This window comes from Macaca mulatta, chromosome 11 (genome assembly GCF_049350105.2).
Source record: "Macaca mulatta isolate MMU2019108-1 chromosome 11, T2T-MMU8v2.0, whole genome shotgun sequence".
In the NCBI taxonomy this organism is placed as follows: Eukaryota; Metazoa; Chordata; class Mammalia; order Primates; family Cercopithecidae; genus Macaca; species Macaca mulatta.
Window position 1 is genome coordinate 69,932,377 of NC_133416.1, and position 19,811 is coordinate 69,952,187.

The 19,811-nt window shown below is 43.2% G+C and overlaps 1 protein-coding gene, 1 non-coding gene and 1 pseudogene across 12 annotated transcripts in view; 2 read left to right on the top strand and 1 right to left on the bottom strand.

Moving 5' to 3' along the window:
- Positions 1 to 66: 66 nt before the first annotated feature.
- PPM1H (protein phosphatase, Mg2+/Mn2+ dependent 1H) overlaps positions 67 to 19,811 on the bottom strand; it is a 288,801-nt gene continuing 269,056 nt past the window's right edge. For 2 of the 11 annotated variants that reach the window (XR_013401193.1, XR_013401190.1), the window contains 4 exons: positions 3,129 to 4,754; positions 2,848 to 2,990; positions 2,580 to 2,727; positions 67 to 2,050 (listed from right to left, as the gene is read on the bottom strand). Coding sequence is in view for 2 of the 11 variants with exons in the window: in XM_001116776.5 (XP_001116776.1) it covers positions 4,607 to 4,754 (148 nt within the window). In the remaining 9 variants the exon portion in view is untranslated. Of the gene's footprint in view, positions 4,755 to 19,811 lie in introns of all 11 variants that reach the window. The other 9 variants (XR_013401192.1, XR_013401188.1, XR_013401191.1 and 6 more) reach the window with 6 other exon arrangements.
- LOC114671215 (small nucleolar RNA U13) lies at positions 7,256 to 7,356 on the top strand. Its single transcript, XR_003721100.2, has one exon. It is a non-coding gene; the product is annotated as a small nucleolar RNA U13 (small nucleolar RNA).
- LOC144332938 (large ribosomal subunit protein eL32 pseudogene) lies at positions 13,597 to 16,049 on the top strand (annotated as a pseudogene).

Below are 19,811 nucleotides of genomic sequence, written 5' to 3' on the forward strand. Positions count from 1 at the left end.
CATTACCTGACCATGACCTGATATAAAGAAACTTCACATTGAATTCATACAAAAGACAGAAAAAAGTTTTGCTGAATATGTCCTATATACATATATATAATATTTTATTTTAAAATGTCATTGAACATATACATTTCTTTAGCTTTTTCCAGGGGACATTGCACCTAAGTTTCAAAACACACAAAATAGATCCCCTTTACTAAACAGTTTTCATTTTTGGGTTACAAAAAAGTCAATGTTTCACAATCACAAAGCATAAAGGTACATGGTTCTGAAACCATTTCCAGGCAGATTTCTCTCATTCACTGTACGTAGGGTAGTTTCGGAAACCCAGACCATGATCCATTCCTTACAAATGATCTCCACCATGGGCCTCCCTGGGTCTCCAGAAAAAACAAACAAACAAACAAAGAAAACTGGGGGCAAAACAGGAGTGAAATAATAACCTCAGGACTCAGGAAACAAACACAAAATACTTGAGGGAGATCAGAAAAGTAGAGGACACAGGTTCTCCTTCAAGTACATCACAGTAGAAAACTACAGCACATTTACAGCCTTATTTGGTCACTCTACCTGATTGCTACATGAACAAAACTTCACACCTAAGACACAGAGGAAAAATTAAAGCTATTTACACAGATAACACTGTGGATTCGAAAGAGCAGTCCTCTGCAGACTGGCACTCCATCTGACAAAGGCCACAGTCCTCACAGAACAGGCAAGTCAGGCTGCTCGCGTAGCGTCCTTTGAAAAATCCCAGTGTACAAACATGCGCCACATCACCACACAGAACCAAAGTCTGCTCAGAGAGGTGGGCTACGGTGTGCGGGCTGCAACCTTTCTCTGCAATTGTAAGTCCTCAAAAATCTGAGTTCCTCACATAAAATTCTGTGCTGTGGCCAGACCTTGTTTTACCATTTTCTTAGACTGGATAACTTTTAGGATCAGCCTGGTTGTTCTTTGCATAGACAATGACTCTCACAGCTTTCTCCGAGTGTCCCAGAAGCACTGACTTACTGAAAATAGAATCTCATCAAAGCTTAGCATATTCACTCTGAAAACAGCGGAGCTGCTGGGTCACTTAAGGAAAGCTGAGAACCTCAAACCTGTGGAAGAGAAACCAGTGACCACTTGTGGCCTGATAAAGTTGATTGGCAGGTGAGGAAGGGGATATCAAGAGGAGAATCAGAATTTTAAAGACATGGGAGATTTGTCCCTAACATTTTCATACGAGTGCTCTTGTTAAATGGAAAACCCTGCCTGCATGGGGAAGATCTGAGGCTAAATCTGGATCCTGGGACTGTCATTCTTCCCCACCACCATCTCCCTGTGGCTGTCATTCTTCCCTGGAAGTGAATGAATACTGAGAACACTGTAAGAGGAGGGTGGTCACCACTGACTTCACAAAGCCTCATGGAGGTTAAGTTGTTTAAGAATTTAAAAAGTAAACACCCCAAATCCTCCAAAATGGAATACTGTGGAAAATAACTGAAATTTCCACTGCTTAAGGCTTTGTCCTATTAAGACAGCTGAGTACTTGGCCTAGTCCGATTTTCACCTTTCTTTTCCACCTCAAGAACAGCTGATAGGCATGCGCAACCGCAGCAGAGCACACCCTCCACCTCTCTGACTGCTGACACTGGCTACAGGAACAAGGCTTTGGTTATCATCTAGCAAAATGCCACAGAGTCTGGACGGAGTGAGTTTGTTCTAAGGAAAGGAGTTTCACCAGATAGTCTGAAGAGGCCCAGCCCAGCAAAGAGATTTAGAGCAGAAAAGCCTTTCATTAAAGTAGCCACACACCCCTCAAGACAACCATAAAGACTTGACTAGGACAGACATCAAAAGCTTTTTATTAAACAAGACTTCCTCTGAGGCTATTCGAGCAAGCAAATTTGGCTATAAGTCAGATACGCAAGATTTCAGAACCGTGTATAAATACGTTCTGCAGAGTTTCGAAGTGTGCGTCCTTTGACTTTTCCAGGAACACACCAAGGGCCAACCCATTATGTAGACACAGTTACTGTTTCAGGACTGGGTGACATGGGGCCTGGGTAAAAAATAAGGCCAAAATTGAGTAAGCTCAATTTATAGAGCGATATCAGTGCTGGGCAGATCTGCCATGCTTCATTGACATCATGTTTCCCACTTTTGATTTCTTCACCTCATTTATAGTCTTCCTCCCATCCCCCAAACACAAATATGACTTTATCTTGTAACTAAGATCTTTCCACCCTAGGGGGCTTATGGAAACACTTCCTGGATGCCTTTCTAACTAAAACCAGCAGGACTAAATGCTCAAGATTTTATAGAGGATTTAGAGATGTAGAGGTTTCTAGAGTTTTTCCTGAGATGTGCCATAGCAGTAAATGAATTGGTGAATTGAGTAGAAGGTAGTTGTGACATCTACACCCAAATTCTTACTCTGGTGGCTTGAATAAAACTGGAGAAGCTCAAGGTAGGGCCCAGATAGAGGCCCAGGAAAGCAAGTAAATGAAAGGCAGTGGGGACACAGGAAGGATCCCAAAGATGGCAGCTCAGGGTCCTCTGTGGAAGACTCGCTCAGGTTTCCTACTTACACATGACTCTGAGCACCAGGACAGAACAGGGAGTGGACCACACTGCTGTCGCATGCCTGAAGGTTTTCCCACAGCATCAGACTGCCAGGAAGCAAAGCATTTTCCACAAACTTCTCTCCACAGAGATATCTGGGGTAGCTAAGATCTACTGCACGGGGAGGAAACGTGCCGTCAGATGAAGACAACTCCTGACAAGGCTGAAGTCCCATTCTTCCCAGGCCAACACTTCCACAAACACCGGGTGGCGTGAATTCCCACAGGGCTTCACCTGCCAGACAGGGCGCGGTCTCCACACCGTGGAATGAGTTCATTCCTGAGTAGGAGGGGCTCCAGGCCTTTCAAATACGATATCGACAACTCCAGAAATGCAGGTGATTTACTGCCCTGGAGGAGAAGTTTCTCTCCTCTCCTCTGGGGAAGAAATTCAAACAAACGTGAGAACTGGAATTAGCTGTCTAGCATTCTGGGGGGGTCACATCAGTGACCTTTTTCCTTCTTCGGTCAGAAGAGTGTTTTAATTACTCAAAATTGTCAAAATGGTGGCAATACCTCAGGAGCTCAGCAGGAAGACTAGGTAATTTTGTGGCTGTACAAGTCTGCCTAAGAGCCAGAAGTTTTACAGTCCTACTTGGCCATTCCTCCCAGTGGAGAAGTAGCAGGTAGATACGGCTCACGCTGTGCCTGCAGCTGCTGCTCTTGTGGTGAACACTCAGATGTGGGACCTGGAAGAGCTGGGACATGATTCTCTAGAGAAAAGGAGCACAGCATGGGAATGGCCAGTCAACCCATTTCAAATGCTTTTATTAAAGTGCCCCCCCATCCCCCGCCCCGAGGGGCCTTGCACAACGATGATGGGGAGAACAGAACTGCTGCTCCTTGACAGAACTCTGATCCTTACACTTTGTTTGGAGTGGGCTTGGGGACAGTCACAAGCCATGAAACCTGAATCCAAAATGGTCCCCAGACGAGTTATGGTGAACCAACAGATGCGAAGAACTTCTTAAACTGCTCTATTAAACACTGCTTTATATGTGTCCCCATGACACAGAAAAGTGGGATGGGGCCAGCCATTCCAGAAATGAAAATCCAGACTCTCACAGAGAACCCTTGAGACACACAGGGAGACCACTGAAGACAACAGAGGAACTGCTGGTCCACAGAAACACTCATAGTTTCATGAAAACACACTGATTTGGTGAGAAAATGCAACTTGGGAACAAACGTTACACAACAAAGATCCTCTGTCATGCAGGGCACCAGCCCAGATGCTGCCTGGGTTGTGTGGGCTGGAGGATGTGGGGACAACCCAGCCTGGCTGGGACTTTGACGCAGAACTTCCTCAGCAGGGTGTTGGAAAGTCCCAGGCCTGTTCTATGGAAGGGGAAAAAAAAAAAACAGATTCAAGGAATGTCAAAAACTGAAAAAATATACAGTAAAACAAATCCCTGCCTTACTCCACCACTGCCACAAAAGAATAGAAACAGAGAAGAAAAAGAATAGGAAAGAGAAGAACAGAAGAATAGAAAAGAGAAGGGGGCGGGGGTCAGACAGCAATCCCTGAAATAAATCTCAGGCTTCCTAGAAGGTGGGCACTTACATTTTGAGGCATGACCCCTACTTTCCAATGCAGCACTTTTTAACCCGTAGAGAAGTTGGCAGCTTGACAGGCTGAAGAGTCCTCTGCCATTTACACCTGAAAATGGCTGCCCCAGCTACTCGAGATAAAATAAATATGACATATATACCCCAAATAGGCAATGGCCACCTCGGAGGCCTACGAAAGGAACTGAAATACAACACTTGGTAGCAGCCTTTGTGTTTTGCTCTTGTTGAGTTGACCTGTTACTAAAGAAGAAATGGAAACCAAAGGGTCATCTTGAAGCATAGCCTTTTGGCCGCGAACTCCAAACCTGGGCTGGGAAGAGACTGCGTCACTTGGAACTCAGCTGGGGCACTTCCCAGTTCCGTCCTGCCAAGAGGCATCCCAGCTTTCTTCCCCTCTGTCCTCCCAATCCCCAGGGCCTTTTTCATGACAGCTTGTTTCCATGTATTAAAGGAATGACATATACAGAAATGTCATCTCCTGAGCCCAGTCGGTCATTAGATATCCGCCATCCTCTGTCCTTCAGCACACCCCGGGCACGCATCACCAGGTCCTGAGCTGCCAGTGTGTACCTGTGCAGGAGAGGCAGGAACGAGACAGTCAGTAGAGCATCAGGCAGAAGCCAGGGCTAAGGGAGGCTGGGAAGGGGGAGGCATCACTATAGTTGTATAAATAAGTTTCAAATACACTTACAATAAGAAAAAGTCAAGGTCTTCTTTTCCCAAAATGTAGGACACCTAATGTGAGATTATTGTTTACATGGTAGTGGGATAAGGCACTAAATATAAATACATTAGATAATGTCTTACATTATTCACCTGCTCAGTCCTCTTTTGATGTTTTTGATTATATTGAGGGCAGTCTCAGTTTGCTGCTAGTGTATCTCAAAGAGCTGCTCAAGCTCAGAGCTTTCCATGATAAATGGTATCTAGCTAAAAAGGTACATGGGAAAAATAAGGACTTTTGTTTTCAATATAGTTAGTTTTAGAGTTATGTTGCTTTTGTGACAAAAAATAGTCATTTTCTATTGTAAAAATCATTTAAATTTTTAAAAATGAGTTAAGGAAAAATATTAAAAATAATACAACATAGCAGAAGCATATAACAAGAATGTGAAGGTTTTTTTGGTAAATGATAAGTCTTGGTGTGAGTGAGCTGCTTACTTGTCAATGTCACCCTCTCCTCTTGAACAATGTAAGTTCAGCAAGAGATCTCTTAAGAATTTGAAAATAAGATTGCTGAGATTTAAACTGTAAGCTTAAGGAGAAAGAATGACACTATAAGCTGATGGAAAGTATTAACATCTAGGAGAAAGACTAACTTGGGAGGTGATTTGGGTGGGTATGGGCCTGGGTTAGCCCTGAGGCATAAAAAAATGAGACAAAACATTGGCAGGTGTCTATCCAAACACTGACCAGAGCAGAGGGGGAGTCATAGTTGACAGCCTTCAAAGGAACTTAGTTCCACTGGCAGGGTCATATTTGGTGTGGGACGGACTACTCTCTTAGCCTATACCATTAAGCATATGATTCAGCTTTATTCTGATTTCGTGTTCACCAAAGAACCTCCTGATTATGATCTGCTTCCCTGCATAGGCCTGCCTACAGGAAAGAATGAGCTAGTCATTTGTACTTTAAGAATATCCATCAGTTATATTTCTCTGTGTAAATGTCAAGTGGCATTTTGGTTTACAGATCAATCTTGTGAGCTTGGTTAAGGTGAGACCAACTCTGATAATGAATCTCTTTTTTGTATCTTGATTAAATCAGTTGCTGAACCTGAAAAGCTAAGAGCCAGACTGGTAAATCATCAAGATAATAAACGTCACCATATAAGTCCCCTTGGAAGCCAGCCTGTAGGCCTTTTACAAGGGACCACCCTGATATTGCTAGTGACCTTTCTCTACTTGAAATGTCTCAGTAGTCTCGCCTTCAGAACTGTGAGTTATGGAATTCAGAAAACCAGAAGCCTCTCCATTTCTTTTGCTAAAATTCACAGACTTTCATGTTGAGAACTGCATCATCATTACATTATTTAGGAACAAGTGCTCTAGCAAATGATCCCAGGACTGTGAAGATTCCAAGTTGTACAGTCTTTGAAGATCAAGTCTATTTGTACAGCCCAGATAGCAGACAGAAGTGTAACATACACCACAGCAGAAAGGATACTATAGTCAATAGAAATAAATACCTTTCCTTCTAGAGGATGGGGTAGTAGGTGAATAATTTTTTCTATCTGTATTAAGAGAATTATCTTTGAAGCAGAAATCTTTAAGTTGTTCTTGAGGGAAGATGCAACCAGTTTGTCCTGAGGTTCTCCTCCTCTTGAGATCAGGAAATAAAGGCTTCCAAAGAGGTCTTTGGCTGAAGAGCCAAGTAAATATCTCAAAATCGACATATTGCAGCTCATACACTATAGTCAGAAGAGCCTCTCAGCCGCTCACCTCATGTATTAGTTTGTTCTCACACTGCGATAAAGAACTACCTGACACTGAGTAATTTATAAGCAAAAGAGGTTTAATTGTCTCACAGTTCTGCATGGCTGGGGAAGTCTTAGGAAACTTACAATCATGCTAGATGGCAAAGGTGAAGCAAGGCATGTCTTACTTACATGGCAGCAGGAGACAGCAAGTGAAGGGGGGAAATGCCACACTTTTAAACCATCAGATCTCGTGAGAACTCACTCACTCTCACAAAAACAGCATGGGGGAAATCTGTCTCCATGATCCAATCGCCTCCCACTAGGTCCCTCTCCTGACATGCGGGGATTACAATTTGACGTGAGATTTGGATGGGGACACAGAACCAAATCATATCACCCTAGCTTACTCTTAGTTTTATATTAAATCGTATATGAGACATAAACACATGGGGAAAGGCCACCAGCCACACCAGAGTGACGTTTATTATCCTGGTGATTGACCAGTCTGCACCTGAGCTTTTTAGGTTCAGAAACCTGGCTAAGTTTATTTGCCTATCAGGCCTGAACTTACCTTAACCCAGCTATGAGCTGACTAGACATAGAAAATTATGGTATGCTATGAGAAAATATGCCTGACAATAAAAGATACTCAATCCTTTTGTAGTTCATAAGCCTGTTTGAGTCTTCACACTTATGTGTGAGATATGCCTCCCTCAAACCTTGTTACTACATTAGCACATTAACCATGAGACATGGAAAAAAAGATAGACACTCAAAGATGTCAAAAAACAGATACAAGAACTCAAAACACAACTCTGTATGGCTACTTTCAGCTCCAGACAGGCCTCAACAAGTCCTGCAGTCATGGAGAAATGACTGGCTTTATTAGATTCGTGAAAGATGAACAAGAGACCACCCTAATGCTGCTAGTACTAGTGACGCTGCATATTTTTTAAATGGTCAAAATTAGGTTGGTATTTTTAAAAAGCAAGCATTAGGTCACCTAGAAAAGATGGCTACCCAGGAAACTCATTTCCCTGAGGGCTGTAGATAATTAAGGTTTCATTCTTCAATATGGTTATTGCCTATTCCAAGATAACTTCCTTTGAGATTGCTTCTCTCTTCACCATCCACTGTTTTCCCTTAGGTGTTGAACTTCCTGAGGGAAAATACACTCTTGCTTTCCCAATTTATTACTTCCCATTGTCTTCCTTTGTCTCTTACCAGTAGGCCCAATACCCTGCTAATCTGTCCTCTTAAAGCTTCATCCAAGGGTGGCTTCTCAATACTTATTCTGGTTAACCCCTTGTGTTCAGCAGAAATACTGCTATTTTATCCTTAAAAATCTCTATTCTTCTTGAATTCTCCTTTCTTTCTGGGGCTCCCATGCTATAACCCACTCCAAGTTCTCCTGTGACTGGGCTTCCATGACACACAGCACAAGTCCTTCTCTCTGATGCTCCTTCTTAATTTCCTTTGTAGGCCCTAACTAAGACTTAGGAAGAACTCAATGAACATTAATTTCTTTTTACTTCCAAAGTGGAACATCCCCAGCTATCATCCTTAGTTAATGATATCCTAGTCTCTTAGGCAAGAAATCAGTGTTTTTCAATGCCACTTTCACACCCTGATATTGTTCAATTATGAAATCCACAGGGCAGGGTGGGACTTCTAAACTTTGCATTATTATTGTTATTATTTAGAGACAGGGCCTCGCCCTGTCATCCAGGCTGGAGTGCAGTGGCATAATCATAGCTCACTGTAACCTTGAATTCTTGGGGCCAAATGATCCTCTCGCCTCAGCCTCCCAAGTAGCTAGGACTAACGCATATTCCACCATGCCCAGCTAATAAACTTTGCATTATTTTTAGTGTATTTTATTAGTAGCACATGGCTAATTAAAACAAAATCTATATAGTCACTAAGATAATTTTGTTTATTGCAAAAACTGGTAGATCTGAACCTATATTTTGCAGTCATATATACATATACACACATATGAAAACTTATTTTGTGTTTTTAATTTATTTTTTATTTTATTTTTTTTTGAGACGGAGTCTAGCTCTGTCGCCCAGGCTGGAGTGCAGTGGCCGATCTCAGCTCACTGCAAGCTCCGCCTCCCGGGTTTACGCCATTCTCCTGGCTCAGCCTCCCGAGTAGCTGGGACTACAGGCGCCTGCCACCTCACCCGGCTAGTTTTTTGTACTTTTTAGTAGAGACGGGGTTTCACCGTGTTAACCAGGATGGTCTCGATCTCCTGACCTTGTGATCCGCCCGTCTCAGCCTCCCAAAGTGCTGGGATTACAGGCTTAAGCCACCGCGCCCGGCCGTTTTTAATTTATTGTATGCTTCTTTCCTTCTTTCTTGTTTTCTGTCAGGTTGATAGCTTTACTATTCCCCTCCCCCAACTGGTTTGGAAGTGTTATTTCTATTATCGGTTATGCTTAAGTTTTTAATATACAAGTTAATCATATTTCTGCCCTCCTCCTGAAAATAAAAGGACCTTAGAATGTGTTCTTTCATCTTCCATGTTACTGCCTATTATTTTAATTCACCTTTTTTTGAGCCTGCCTTAATCATCATCATTTACAGTCTACACTTACATAAATAAACCAACATACTCACTTCTTTGCTTTTTTTTTTTTTTTTGCTTTTTTTTCTAACTATTCCTTGCTTCTGGATTTAATTTCCTTCTATTGAAGTACATTTTTAGTGATTTTTTTTAACAATGGTCTGTGAGTGATAAGCTCACCTACTCTTTAGATTAAGAAAATCTTTATTTTTACGTTTGATTTTGGCTATAGCTTTATTGTTATGCAATTCTAGATTGTCTGCTATTTTCCCTCAGCAGTTTGGAGACATTATTCTGCCTACTTCTGACTTCTACTTTTTTTGAGAAGTCTGTCTTTTATCATTCCTTTATAGGTAAATGACTTTTGTCATTGATAGCTTTCCAAGTTTTTGTTTTTTTGTTGCTGATATGAAGTACCACTAAGACATAACAAAAAGGAGCTTTTTATTTATCACGGTAAGAAATTAGTTTTGCTTCTTCAAACTGAAAACTCCTGAAAAATTCTCAGCCATCAATTTTTTGGATATTGCCTCTCCTCTATTTTGTAGATACTCTCCATAAACTCTTATTAGATTTTACCTTGCAGATTTCAACTTCTCTGTGATATCTTTTTTTTGTTTTGTTTTTTTTTGAGACAGAGTCTCACTCTGTCGCCCCGGCTGGAGTGCAGTGGCGCGATCTCGGCTCACTGCAATCTCCACCCTCCGAGTTCAAGCAGTTCTCCTGCCTCAGTTTCCCGAGTAGCTGGGATTACAGGCACATGCCATCGCGCCCAGCTTATTTTCAGTAGAGATGGGGTTTCACCATCTTGGCCAGGCTGGCCTTGAACTCCTGACCTCGTAATCCACCCACATCGGCCTCCCAAAGTGCTGGGATTACAGGCGTGAGCCACCACACCCAGCCTTATGATATCTTTCAATTCACTAACTCCCTTTAGCAGTTTACTATCCATTTAGTGAATTACTTTATTTCAATGACAATGTTTCACCATTGTGAATTTCTATTTGGTTCTTGTCCAGATTGACTTCTTCTTACCTTATAAATTCTGTTTGCACACGTTTAACTCTCTTCTAAATTTGTTCTGTTACACCCAGGTTTTCTTCGAGGGCCTGGAGGGAAGGCTCTATTGTATTTAGTTATTCTTTCTCATGGTGGGTGTAAAGGGAAGACATAAGCACCTCTTCAGAAGGAGTTGTTCACTATGTGCCCTGGGTTATCCACAGAGATTTAAAATTTGCCTTTACTGAGGGGCGGTATGAGTTTCTGTAGTGCTAGAACATGTTCATTTTAGCTTTTTGTCTTAGGATCCCCATACCACAGGAGTAGTATTGTTAGAGTAGGCAGTTAGGTAGACATGAGCAGGACAGGGGAGGGCCCTGCCACAGGAATGTCTGGCGACCATCAGGTGATGGTCAGGCAGTTGTTAAACCCTCTAAAATAACAACTGGTCACAGCCGGCACCAGGGAAATGCAGTCTCCCAATAGAAAACACCTGGCCAGGTGCAGTGGCTTAGGCTTATAATCCTAGCACTCTGGGAGGTCAAGGCAGGCGGATTAACTTGGGCCCAGGAGTTAGACACCAGCCTAGGCAATGTGGTGAATCCCGTGTCTACAAAAAAACCACAAAAATTAGCTGGGCATGTGCCTGTCATCCCAGCTACTCGGGAGGCTGAGGTGGGAAGATCTCCAGAGCCTGGGAAGTGAGGCTGTGCCACTGCACTCCAATCTGGGTGACAGAGAGACTCTTTCTCAAAAAAAAAAAAAAAAAAAAAAAAAAAGGCACCTGAGGCAAGTGATCAGCAGCTTCCTGGTAAGATCTCAGGAGACAGGCGAGTGCGCTCAAGCACATGCACCAGGAGGCAAAATGGCGGAGTTTAGCTGTCATATGACCTTCCTCCAGAAACATTCAACAGATAAGGGAAAAACGAATGAGCATGCGTACTTCAATAAGCACACTGTGTATGCAGCCCCTCCCAAGTGTTGGCAGGCCACTGTGCATGCAGACAGCCCACCCCGAGGGAAGAATCAGGGGAGAAGAAACGCAAACCATGCCAATGTATAAAACCCCAAGTCAAAGGCGGATGAGGTACTTGGATCTCTCAAGTTGGCCGCTTGGTCCTCTTCCAAGTGTACTTTACTTCCCTTCGTTCCTCCTCTAAAACTTGCCTCAGTCTCTCACTCTGCCTTTTGTCCCTGGGCTGAATTCTTTCCTCCAAGGCAGCAAGAACTGAGTTGCTGCAGACCTGTGTGGGTTCGCCGCTGCTAACCACATGAGGTCTAACGTCACATTTTTCCTGTGTGGTAAACCTACCCAGACATTTCCTCCTCCTCATAAAACCTCAATCTTGTCAGGCAGCTGCCCTCATCCATGTACCCGTGTGCTTCAGAAGGGTAAGGACAGCCCCGCCTGAGGGAGAAGTTTAGGGAAGATTCCCAGGACGACTTCTTCCTACCCTGTTCCCAGGAGCTCAGATTCCTTCACATGGCTTCTCTCTGCCGGCTTCACCAGTGCATGTCTATCCCTCCTTGTCCAAGAGCAGTGTGCGTGAACAACTGAGCCGTTAGATGCTGCACTCCATAGGTGACAGTGCAAATGCTCTAGGACCAGCTTCCTGACATTCCCTTCATGCCACAGGAGACCTGGCATTGCAATGAAACTCAGCAACAGCATTCGGGGAAGATGAAGTCACTTGCAGGAGCTTTCATAGATTCATCAACTCAACACAAGCCCGGGGACCCAGCTCTTGGGAGAAAGCTTTTCGTGTCACCCCCATATTGGGCCAGGCTGGTGGCCATTTCAGAGCTCATTTGCATCCATCTTCAGAGCCACCCTGCCATATGAAATGCATGAAATCCTTTGCAAGGCTGCTTTAGGTCAAGACTGGGGCAAGAACAAACAACTTTCTCGGAAGAGAAAGAACTGCTTCTCCTGCCCCCATTGTATTCTCCAATTTTCTACCCTATGGCAGGGCTCCCTGGGTTGGTGACAATGAAAGTGCTTAAGGTGGTACTAAAACAGAGGAGGGCTTTATTGGTTTTGTTACTGAGGCTGAACACAAGGGCATTTATGTGCCATCAAAGGAGAATTGTAGAAAGTGGTAGGAGAAAATTTGAGTCAAAACATACTGTATAACCAAAAAAATATCCAGAGCAGTCAAGAAGAATATGGTACAGCTGAAGACAGCGAATGGGAAGTGGATTCTGTTACACACCAACTGGGACTATGTGGCAGCCGGAGCCTAGCACTTCTGGAAGCTGAGTGTGGAGCAGCCCTAGTACCATCACTGAATGCTGGGCCAGGCTGCATTAGACAACTGTGGAGGAGTTTGAAATGCCCACTCCTAATGAAGCGTCTCCCCAGGAGACATGTTTTTAATTTGGGGAACATTTTTCTTCTCTAGCTGAAGCTTTCAATATTGATCAGCAAAGCTCTGCTGAAAGCAATGGCTGCTGGGCAGGGATCAGACTTGGCAAACTTCACAGGGCTCGGGCTCCGAGGAGGAGGGAGCAGAGAAAGGACAGCAGGGGAGGCATGGAAAACAAAAAGGAAGAGGGGCTGAAGAGCGATGGGAAGGCCAAAACTCTTTTCATAACCACTGACTCTTATAAAGTCAGGCGGAAGGAGGCCATAAATCCTCGATTGTCCCCTTGTCCTTGCAGATTCTGTTGCAGTCCTTAGTTCTTTTCCCTCCTAGTGGATCAGAAAAGGGCTCTGGGTGTCAGCGTGACTTGCCCAGGTTCCAATCCTGGCTTTCCCACCATCCAGATGGGTGGCTCTGGAAAAAGTCCTTAGCCTCTTGGAGCCCCTCTTTCCTTACTTAATACTAGTGCAGACCTCCAAGGCTCCTGTAACAGCTAAATGTGATCTTTCCATAAACATCCAGCATGGTGCCTGGCACACGATCAGAGGTCAATAAATGTTAGTTACGTTCCTCATTAGATATAAAATGCCTTTCTCCTCCCCAGGATTTTGTCTTCCGTCATCTACGTCTTATAGTCTGTTTTTTGAATCTTTAGTGTCTGAATCAGCACAAGAATGTCAAAAATAAGTCAATTTCAGGCTGCAGGCTATCACCATACCCTAAAGTTCTTAATAGTTCTTGTTGGGTGGGAACTTCAATTTGCCATTTGGATGGTACAGACAGGGTCTTATAAGAGGGTGAGTAGTGGCAGGAACTGGGGAATTAATAGCTTCCAAATATTTGCATATAAAAGGCAGCCTCCATCTGCTGACACCCGCAGTAATACAGTGTGATGGGAACAGGAGGAGGAATCCCCTTTGCATTCTGAGCAGGCCTTAGAAATTTAAGAGGTAGAAAAGCTCTCCCAGCTTTGGAATGTTGGCAGGGGTCTATGGCAGTGGCGTCTTGGTGGGTGGAGGGTCAGGGGTGACTTGGAAATGGTGTTTGTTGTGCCCAGAACTAGCCAATTCATCCTGGGAGGAGGCACACCTCTTAGATTCACTGCTGGGAGCTGGTCCACAGATGCCCCTTGTGTAGCTCTGGAACCAAGTTCTGAAGCAGGTGAAGCTGCTCATGCCAGCTTCTGTCCCCCGTCAGGTTATGGCGATGCCATTCAGGCAGAATACCCTGGGACACCAGAATAATGATGACTGTTGTCTGCAGTGCTGTCACTGGGCTCACTGGGAGTTTGTGTGCTGCCAGCAGACACAAAGCTGCAGATTGGAGGGAGTTTCCCACCCCCATGAGAGAGGGTGAGAAGCCCTGCCAGGCCTCATCCACCTCTATGCACCCTGGCACCGGTTCCTGGTTTCTTAGGTGATAGGTTTTTAGTTCAAATTCCAAATAGTGACATTTCAATACGAGTGGGCATAATAGACTATTTCCTTCTCAATCCTCCCTGGCAAGCCCTGTAAAATATCCTGATGTGGCCACACAGCTCTGCCACATAAACACCCTAAACAGGATGGGATGGTGGCTGCTTGTGTGCTGTTAGAGGCTGCCACAGCCAGGGCCTCAGGCTGACTTCTGAATTCCCACAGATCTGAGTGTGCTAAACATTGCAAAAGAAAGAAAATTGAAAATTGCAGATTTTATCTAGTCTTCAAACACCAGATCAAACACCCATGAAACTGAGATGGTGAAAAGTGGAGGAAACCCTTCCTTTTCGCATTTAAGGCATAGTTTTTGAAAACCTTATGGCATGCTAGAAATTAGTTCCGCTAACTCATGGAAAGGTTTCATAAAAAGAACCTTTGTATTTTCCCAAAATAAATTTCATATTATCAGGGTAATGCAAACTAGCATTTAATACTTGCATTCATGCCTGTTGTCAGTGTTGGAGTTTTACTATTAACCTTTCACGGATTAATCTCTTCCTTCCAAGGCACACAGCCATCTGAGCCAAGGAGAGTGCGGATGTGAAGACTGACAAGTGTGGACATCAGGAAGGCTTCTTTCATTAGAGACATTCTCCGTAGGGTTTATGGTATACTGGTACTTACAGATTTAATACCGCATAAAAAGTCCCTCAAGGGTCATAACAGGGAGACGGAGGGTCATTAAGTAAGTCCAGGATACAAAAAAAAAATGAGGTGGGGCCAGGCATGATGGCTCACATCCGCCATCCCAGCACTTTGGAAGGCCAAGGCAGAGGCAGGAGGATTGCTTGAGACCAGCCTGGGTAACACAGTGAATTTCTTTCTCTTCTCTTTTTTTTAAATAAAAAAGTTTCCACAGACAGGTTTGGGGAAATGAAAAACTAGAGCAAGGCCTGCACAGTTTTGCCTGGGCACTAGGAATGTGAAACCACGTGCATTTCCAAGTTTGGTTAGCTATTCCCTGGCCCATTACTCTTGGTTTTGCCCACTCCCTTCCCCTTCAGTAATATTAACAATTTATTCCTTTCTGACAAAATGGTAAGCGTCGTCGTCTTTGAGCGTTTACATATTTGCCTCCGTTTTGAATATTCTTCCCAGGAGACCCCCCCACCCCCCCGACTGAACCTCCAGCCTTACAGAGGGGACAGTCAGTTGCAGATATTTTGCGTCAGAAAACACTTTCCAGGTTTGAGTGCCTTCTCCAAATCATGTAGGATCTCTAGGGCTTAAAAGAGAACCTTATTGGAATTATAAGGAACCAGAGGGCTGTGCAGCCCAACCTCCATGACCTGCAGCAACCCCACTCCAGAACGTTAGCGCAATGCATTTCCTAGAACAGTTTATTTCATGACCCCACAAGAGTAAAAGAACTCCAGTACCCTAGAACTTAAAGTATAATAATAAAAACAATTTTTTTAAAAAAGGCAAATTTGAAAAATATGAAGTTACTTAAAATGATAAATAATGTTATTTTTTAAATATTAAAATATCTTGAATAAATATGTCACAAAAAAAAAAAAAAAAGAAGAACTCCCAGCTTCCCTACAGTTCAGGGCAAACTCTAATAAAAAGAAAAAAAGGTGCCATCTCCTTGGCATCATGGCCACCCTCAGACCCCTTGTAGAGCCCAAGATTGTCAAAAAAAGAACCAAGAAGTTTATCAGCACCGTGTGACCAATATGTCAAAATTAAGCGTAACTGGCGGAAACCCAGAGGTATTGATGACAGGGCTCGTAGACGGTTCAAAGGCCAGATCTTGATGCCCAGCACTGGTTATGGGAGCAACAGAAAAACAGCACATGCTGCCCAGTGGCTTCCAGAAGTTCCTGATCCACAGCGTCAAGGAGCTGGAAGTGCTGCTGACATGCAACAAATCTTACTGTGCTGAGATCACTCACAATGTTTCCTCTAAGAACTGCAAAGCCGTTATGGAAAGAGCTGCCCAGCTAGCCATCAGAGTCACCAATCCCAAAGCCAGGCTGCGCAGCGAAGAAAATGGGTAGACAGCTCATGTGCACGTTTTGTGTTCTAAAATACTGTAAAAACTGCAAAAAAAAAAAAGAGAGAAACTTACTGCACTCATATTCTGGCTCGTCCATAAAGCTGCCTTTTAATTTTCTGCTTCCTTTGTTGAGACAGTTCAAAAGAGCAAAAGGACTTCAGATACACCAGGGTCAGAAAGATCATACAGCTCATTTTTACTCCCAAGTCTGCCTGAGAGGATGGTGTGAGGGTCAGAACACATCTTTATGCTAATCACCTCTTCCCTCACAGCACATTCTGGAGGGGGAGATGCTATTTTAAATTCCTTGCTGGGAAGGATGTCAACAGAGGAAGACAATGCTGGCAATTTGTTTAGAATGGCTGTCACTAGGAGGCAAAAGAAAAATAAAAAGAAAAGGAACCTACAGGCAACATAAACAAAAGCCTAACAATCAAACAGCAAAAGCCCCTAGTCTTGCCTGTCTCAGGCTTCATTCTCTGCCTCTTTTTGTCCTGCTTCCTTTCTAGACAAAACTGGGAGATCCTGGTAAGACTCAAAGTAAAACAGGCCCACTCAAAACCTCAGATGCAGAAGCACCTTGCCCTTTTCACTGGCTCTGTTCCATTCCCCTTCCCTCAGCCTTCCCACCCTGGGGAGAACTTTTCCCTTCTATTTTGTGTCCACAAATAGGCTGACCTCCTTTGGTCAGTTCCCTCAGGCTTGAACCCAGCAACTCTCCAATGAAAATTAAATAGGCAAACTTGTAGTCCCCGGCTACATATGGAGAGATAGGAACTCTCTGGCCAATGAAGGGCTAATAGAGCCTCTGGAATTATAGTGGGCCTTTTCTTATCATAGAAATTATGACTTGGCAACTTCCACTCATATTTCCATTTGGCATGACAAGATTTGAACAGCTCCCAGCTGGGAGGGCACTGGCTCTTGGGACTGAGCTCTCTTTGTCCATGGGCCTCCCAAGGAGACATCCTAAACTGGTGTGTGAGTGTGGTACCCTCCTACCAAACTACACACAGATATGTACAAAGATGTCAGACACATGAAAGAGAACACCATTTCACATATTCCTAAATTATGAGTTTGACAACAGAAATAGAAAAAACAACCCTAAAAGTTGTATGAAACTACACAAGACCCAGAATAGCCAAAGCAAACCTGAACAGAAAGAACAAAGCTGGAGACATATTTCCTGACTTTAAAATACACTACAAAGCTTTATTAACTCAAATAGCATGGTACTGGCATAAAAACAGACACATAGACCAATGGGACAGAATAGAGAACCCAGAAGTAAATCCATGCATTTACAGCCAAATCATGTTCAACAGAGGTGCCAAGAACATACACTGGGGAAAGGACAGTCTCTTCAATAAATGGTGCTGGGAATATTGGATATCCACATGCAGAAAAGAGAAACCAGACCCCTATCTCTCATCATATACAAAAATCAAATAAAAACAAATTGAAGAGTTAAATATAAGACCTGAAACTACGAAACTACTAGAAGAAAACATTGGAGAAATGCGTTAGGACATTGGTCTGAGCAAAGGTTTCTTGGCTAAGATCTAAATTGTGAGTCTGAAACAAATTAAGTTTCTCTGATGTCCCAATATGGTGTAATTACTAAGGAACACACAGGGGTAGGAAAACAATCCTCATCTTGTTTCTTACTATCAGATTTTGCAGAATACTTCCTGGTTGTCAATCATAATGAACAAATTACATAAATTCCATATCGTTACCACAGACTTCCTTTAACACAAATAATTTTCATATTCATGATCTCATGAGATCATGGGCCCCTGCTGACCCCTCACACCTCATCTGTTGGCATTCTGCTCCCCACCTCCAAGACCAGCAGCCACACTGACTGTTGGGTTCCAGAATGTGCCATATTTTTTCTCCCCAACTCCCGACCCCTGCCTCGCTCCTGTTGTTTATTCTTCAGGTTTAAGTGTAGACATCCTTTGCTTTAGGTTGATGCTGCTGTAATCCCTCCAGACTTTAAACTCAAAAAGCAGAGCTGAGGTCTGTGTTCTTCACAAGTGTCTAGCAGGCCTTGGCTCACAAAATAGGTCCTTAGTGGTATTTCCCAAATGAATGAATCAGAATGGGAGTTATTCGTTAAGAAGAAAACCTTGACTCTTCTGTTCCTTTTCTATTTTTTGAGACAGTCTCACTCTGTCACCCAGGCTGGAATGCAGTGGCACCATCTCGGCTCACTACAACCCCTACTTCCCAGCTTCAAGGGATTCTCGTGCCTCAGCGTCCCGAATAGCTGGGATTACAGGAGCCACCATGCCCAGCTAATTTTTGTATTTTTAGTATAGACAGGGTTTTACCATATTGGCCAGGCTGGTCTTGAACTCTTGGCATCAAGTGATCTGCCTGCCTTGGTCTCCCAAAGTGCTGGGATTACAGGTGTGAGGCACTGCGCTCAGGACAGTTCTGTCTTTTAAAACACCTTTTTTTTTCCTTATTTTTAGAGAGGAAGTCTAGCTGTGTTGTCCAGGCTGGTCTTGAACTCAAGCTTAAGCCATCTTCCTGCCTCAGCCTCCAGAGTCACTCAGATTACAGGCACGCACCATTGCACCTGTCTTTACAACCATAATTGTCTAGTCTGCAGTCTGAGAGTTTATTTCTTGCTGATAAACTGTGCTCCCCTCACAATTTTCCGTTTTATTCATTCATCTATCCGATATAGGATTCTTTCTATTGCTTAGGTTTGCCATCTTCCCCGAAAGGCATACTGAAAACATTTTTTCTTTCCCATCCTGTTTGTTCCAAAGAGATCCTTGTGAACCCTGCCTCCATAGGCAACAGTTCTTGTGGACCCCAGGAGTCTGCTCTGACCTGGCATGTGCACACTGCCCACAGTTTACCACTCCTTGGCATACAGATTTATCACCCTGGAAAAAGACGGGCTGGTAAGAAAGACCAAGCCAGCTTAGACACAGAAAAAAAGTGCTGAGTGCCTTTTAATGCATAACTGGCAGCTGGCTGTGCAAAGCTTTATAAAAATAATCATAGTAGAGAAAAATCAACATGAGAATGTTGCTAACAAGTGGGATACATAACTTGAAACTTGAAAGGCGAAAAACACATTCATATTCAAATAAAAGAATATTTAATTATAGTGCCATCAGTTCCTCTGCACCTGAGCTAAATTATATCAAACAATTCTAGGAGGAGACAGATGGTCTACCTTCACATTTCCTGAATTTCTGTTGTGAAATATATGAGACATAATGACAACAAACATGTCTGTAAGTGCTTATTATCTATTAGGCCCTTCACCTAATAATATATACGTATGAGGTTAATACTACTGGAATCTCCATTTTACACATGAAGAATCAAAGTCATAGAAGAGTTAAGAAATTTTCCCAAGGTCCTAAGTCTAGAAGGGGAAGAGCCAAAATTCAACTCGGGAAGTAATTATAGATTACAGGCTCTTAAGCACTAGACTACCCTGCCTCTCATATTTTACATACAAACAGATGTATATAACATTTAGAGTCTAAAAATAACACAACAATAACCTGCCCTCTACTTGAAGGAACAGAATATTATCAAGTAAATATCATAGAAACCCAACAGGCCTCAAGCATATATTCCCCTTGGTACCTGCCTCTTCTCTTCTCAAAGTAACCATTATCTTGAATTTTGGGCCAATTCTCTTGGTTTTTATTATAGTTTTAATGTCTATATCCCTAAATAATATATTGGTAGTTTTCACTTCATGTAAATAGAATCCTAATGTATGTATTCCTCTATGGCTTATTAAACTCAAC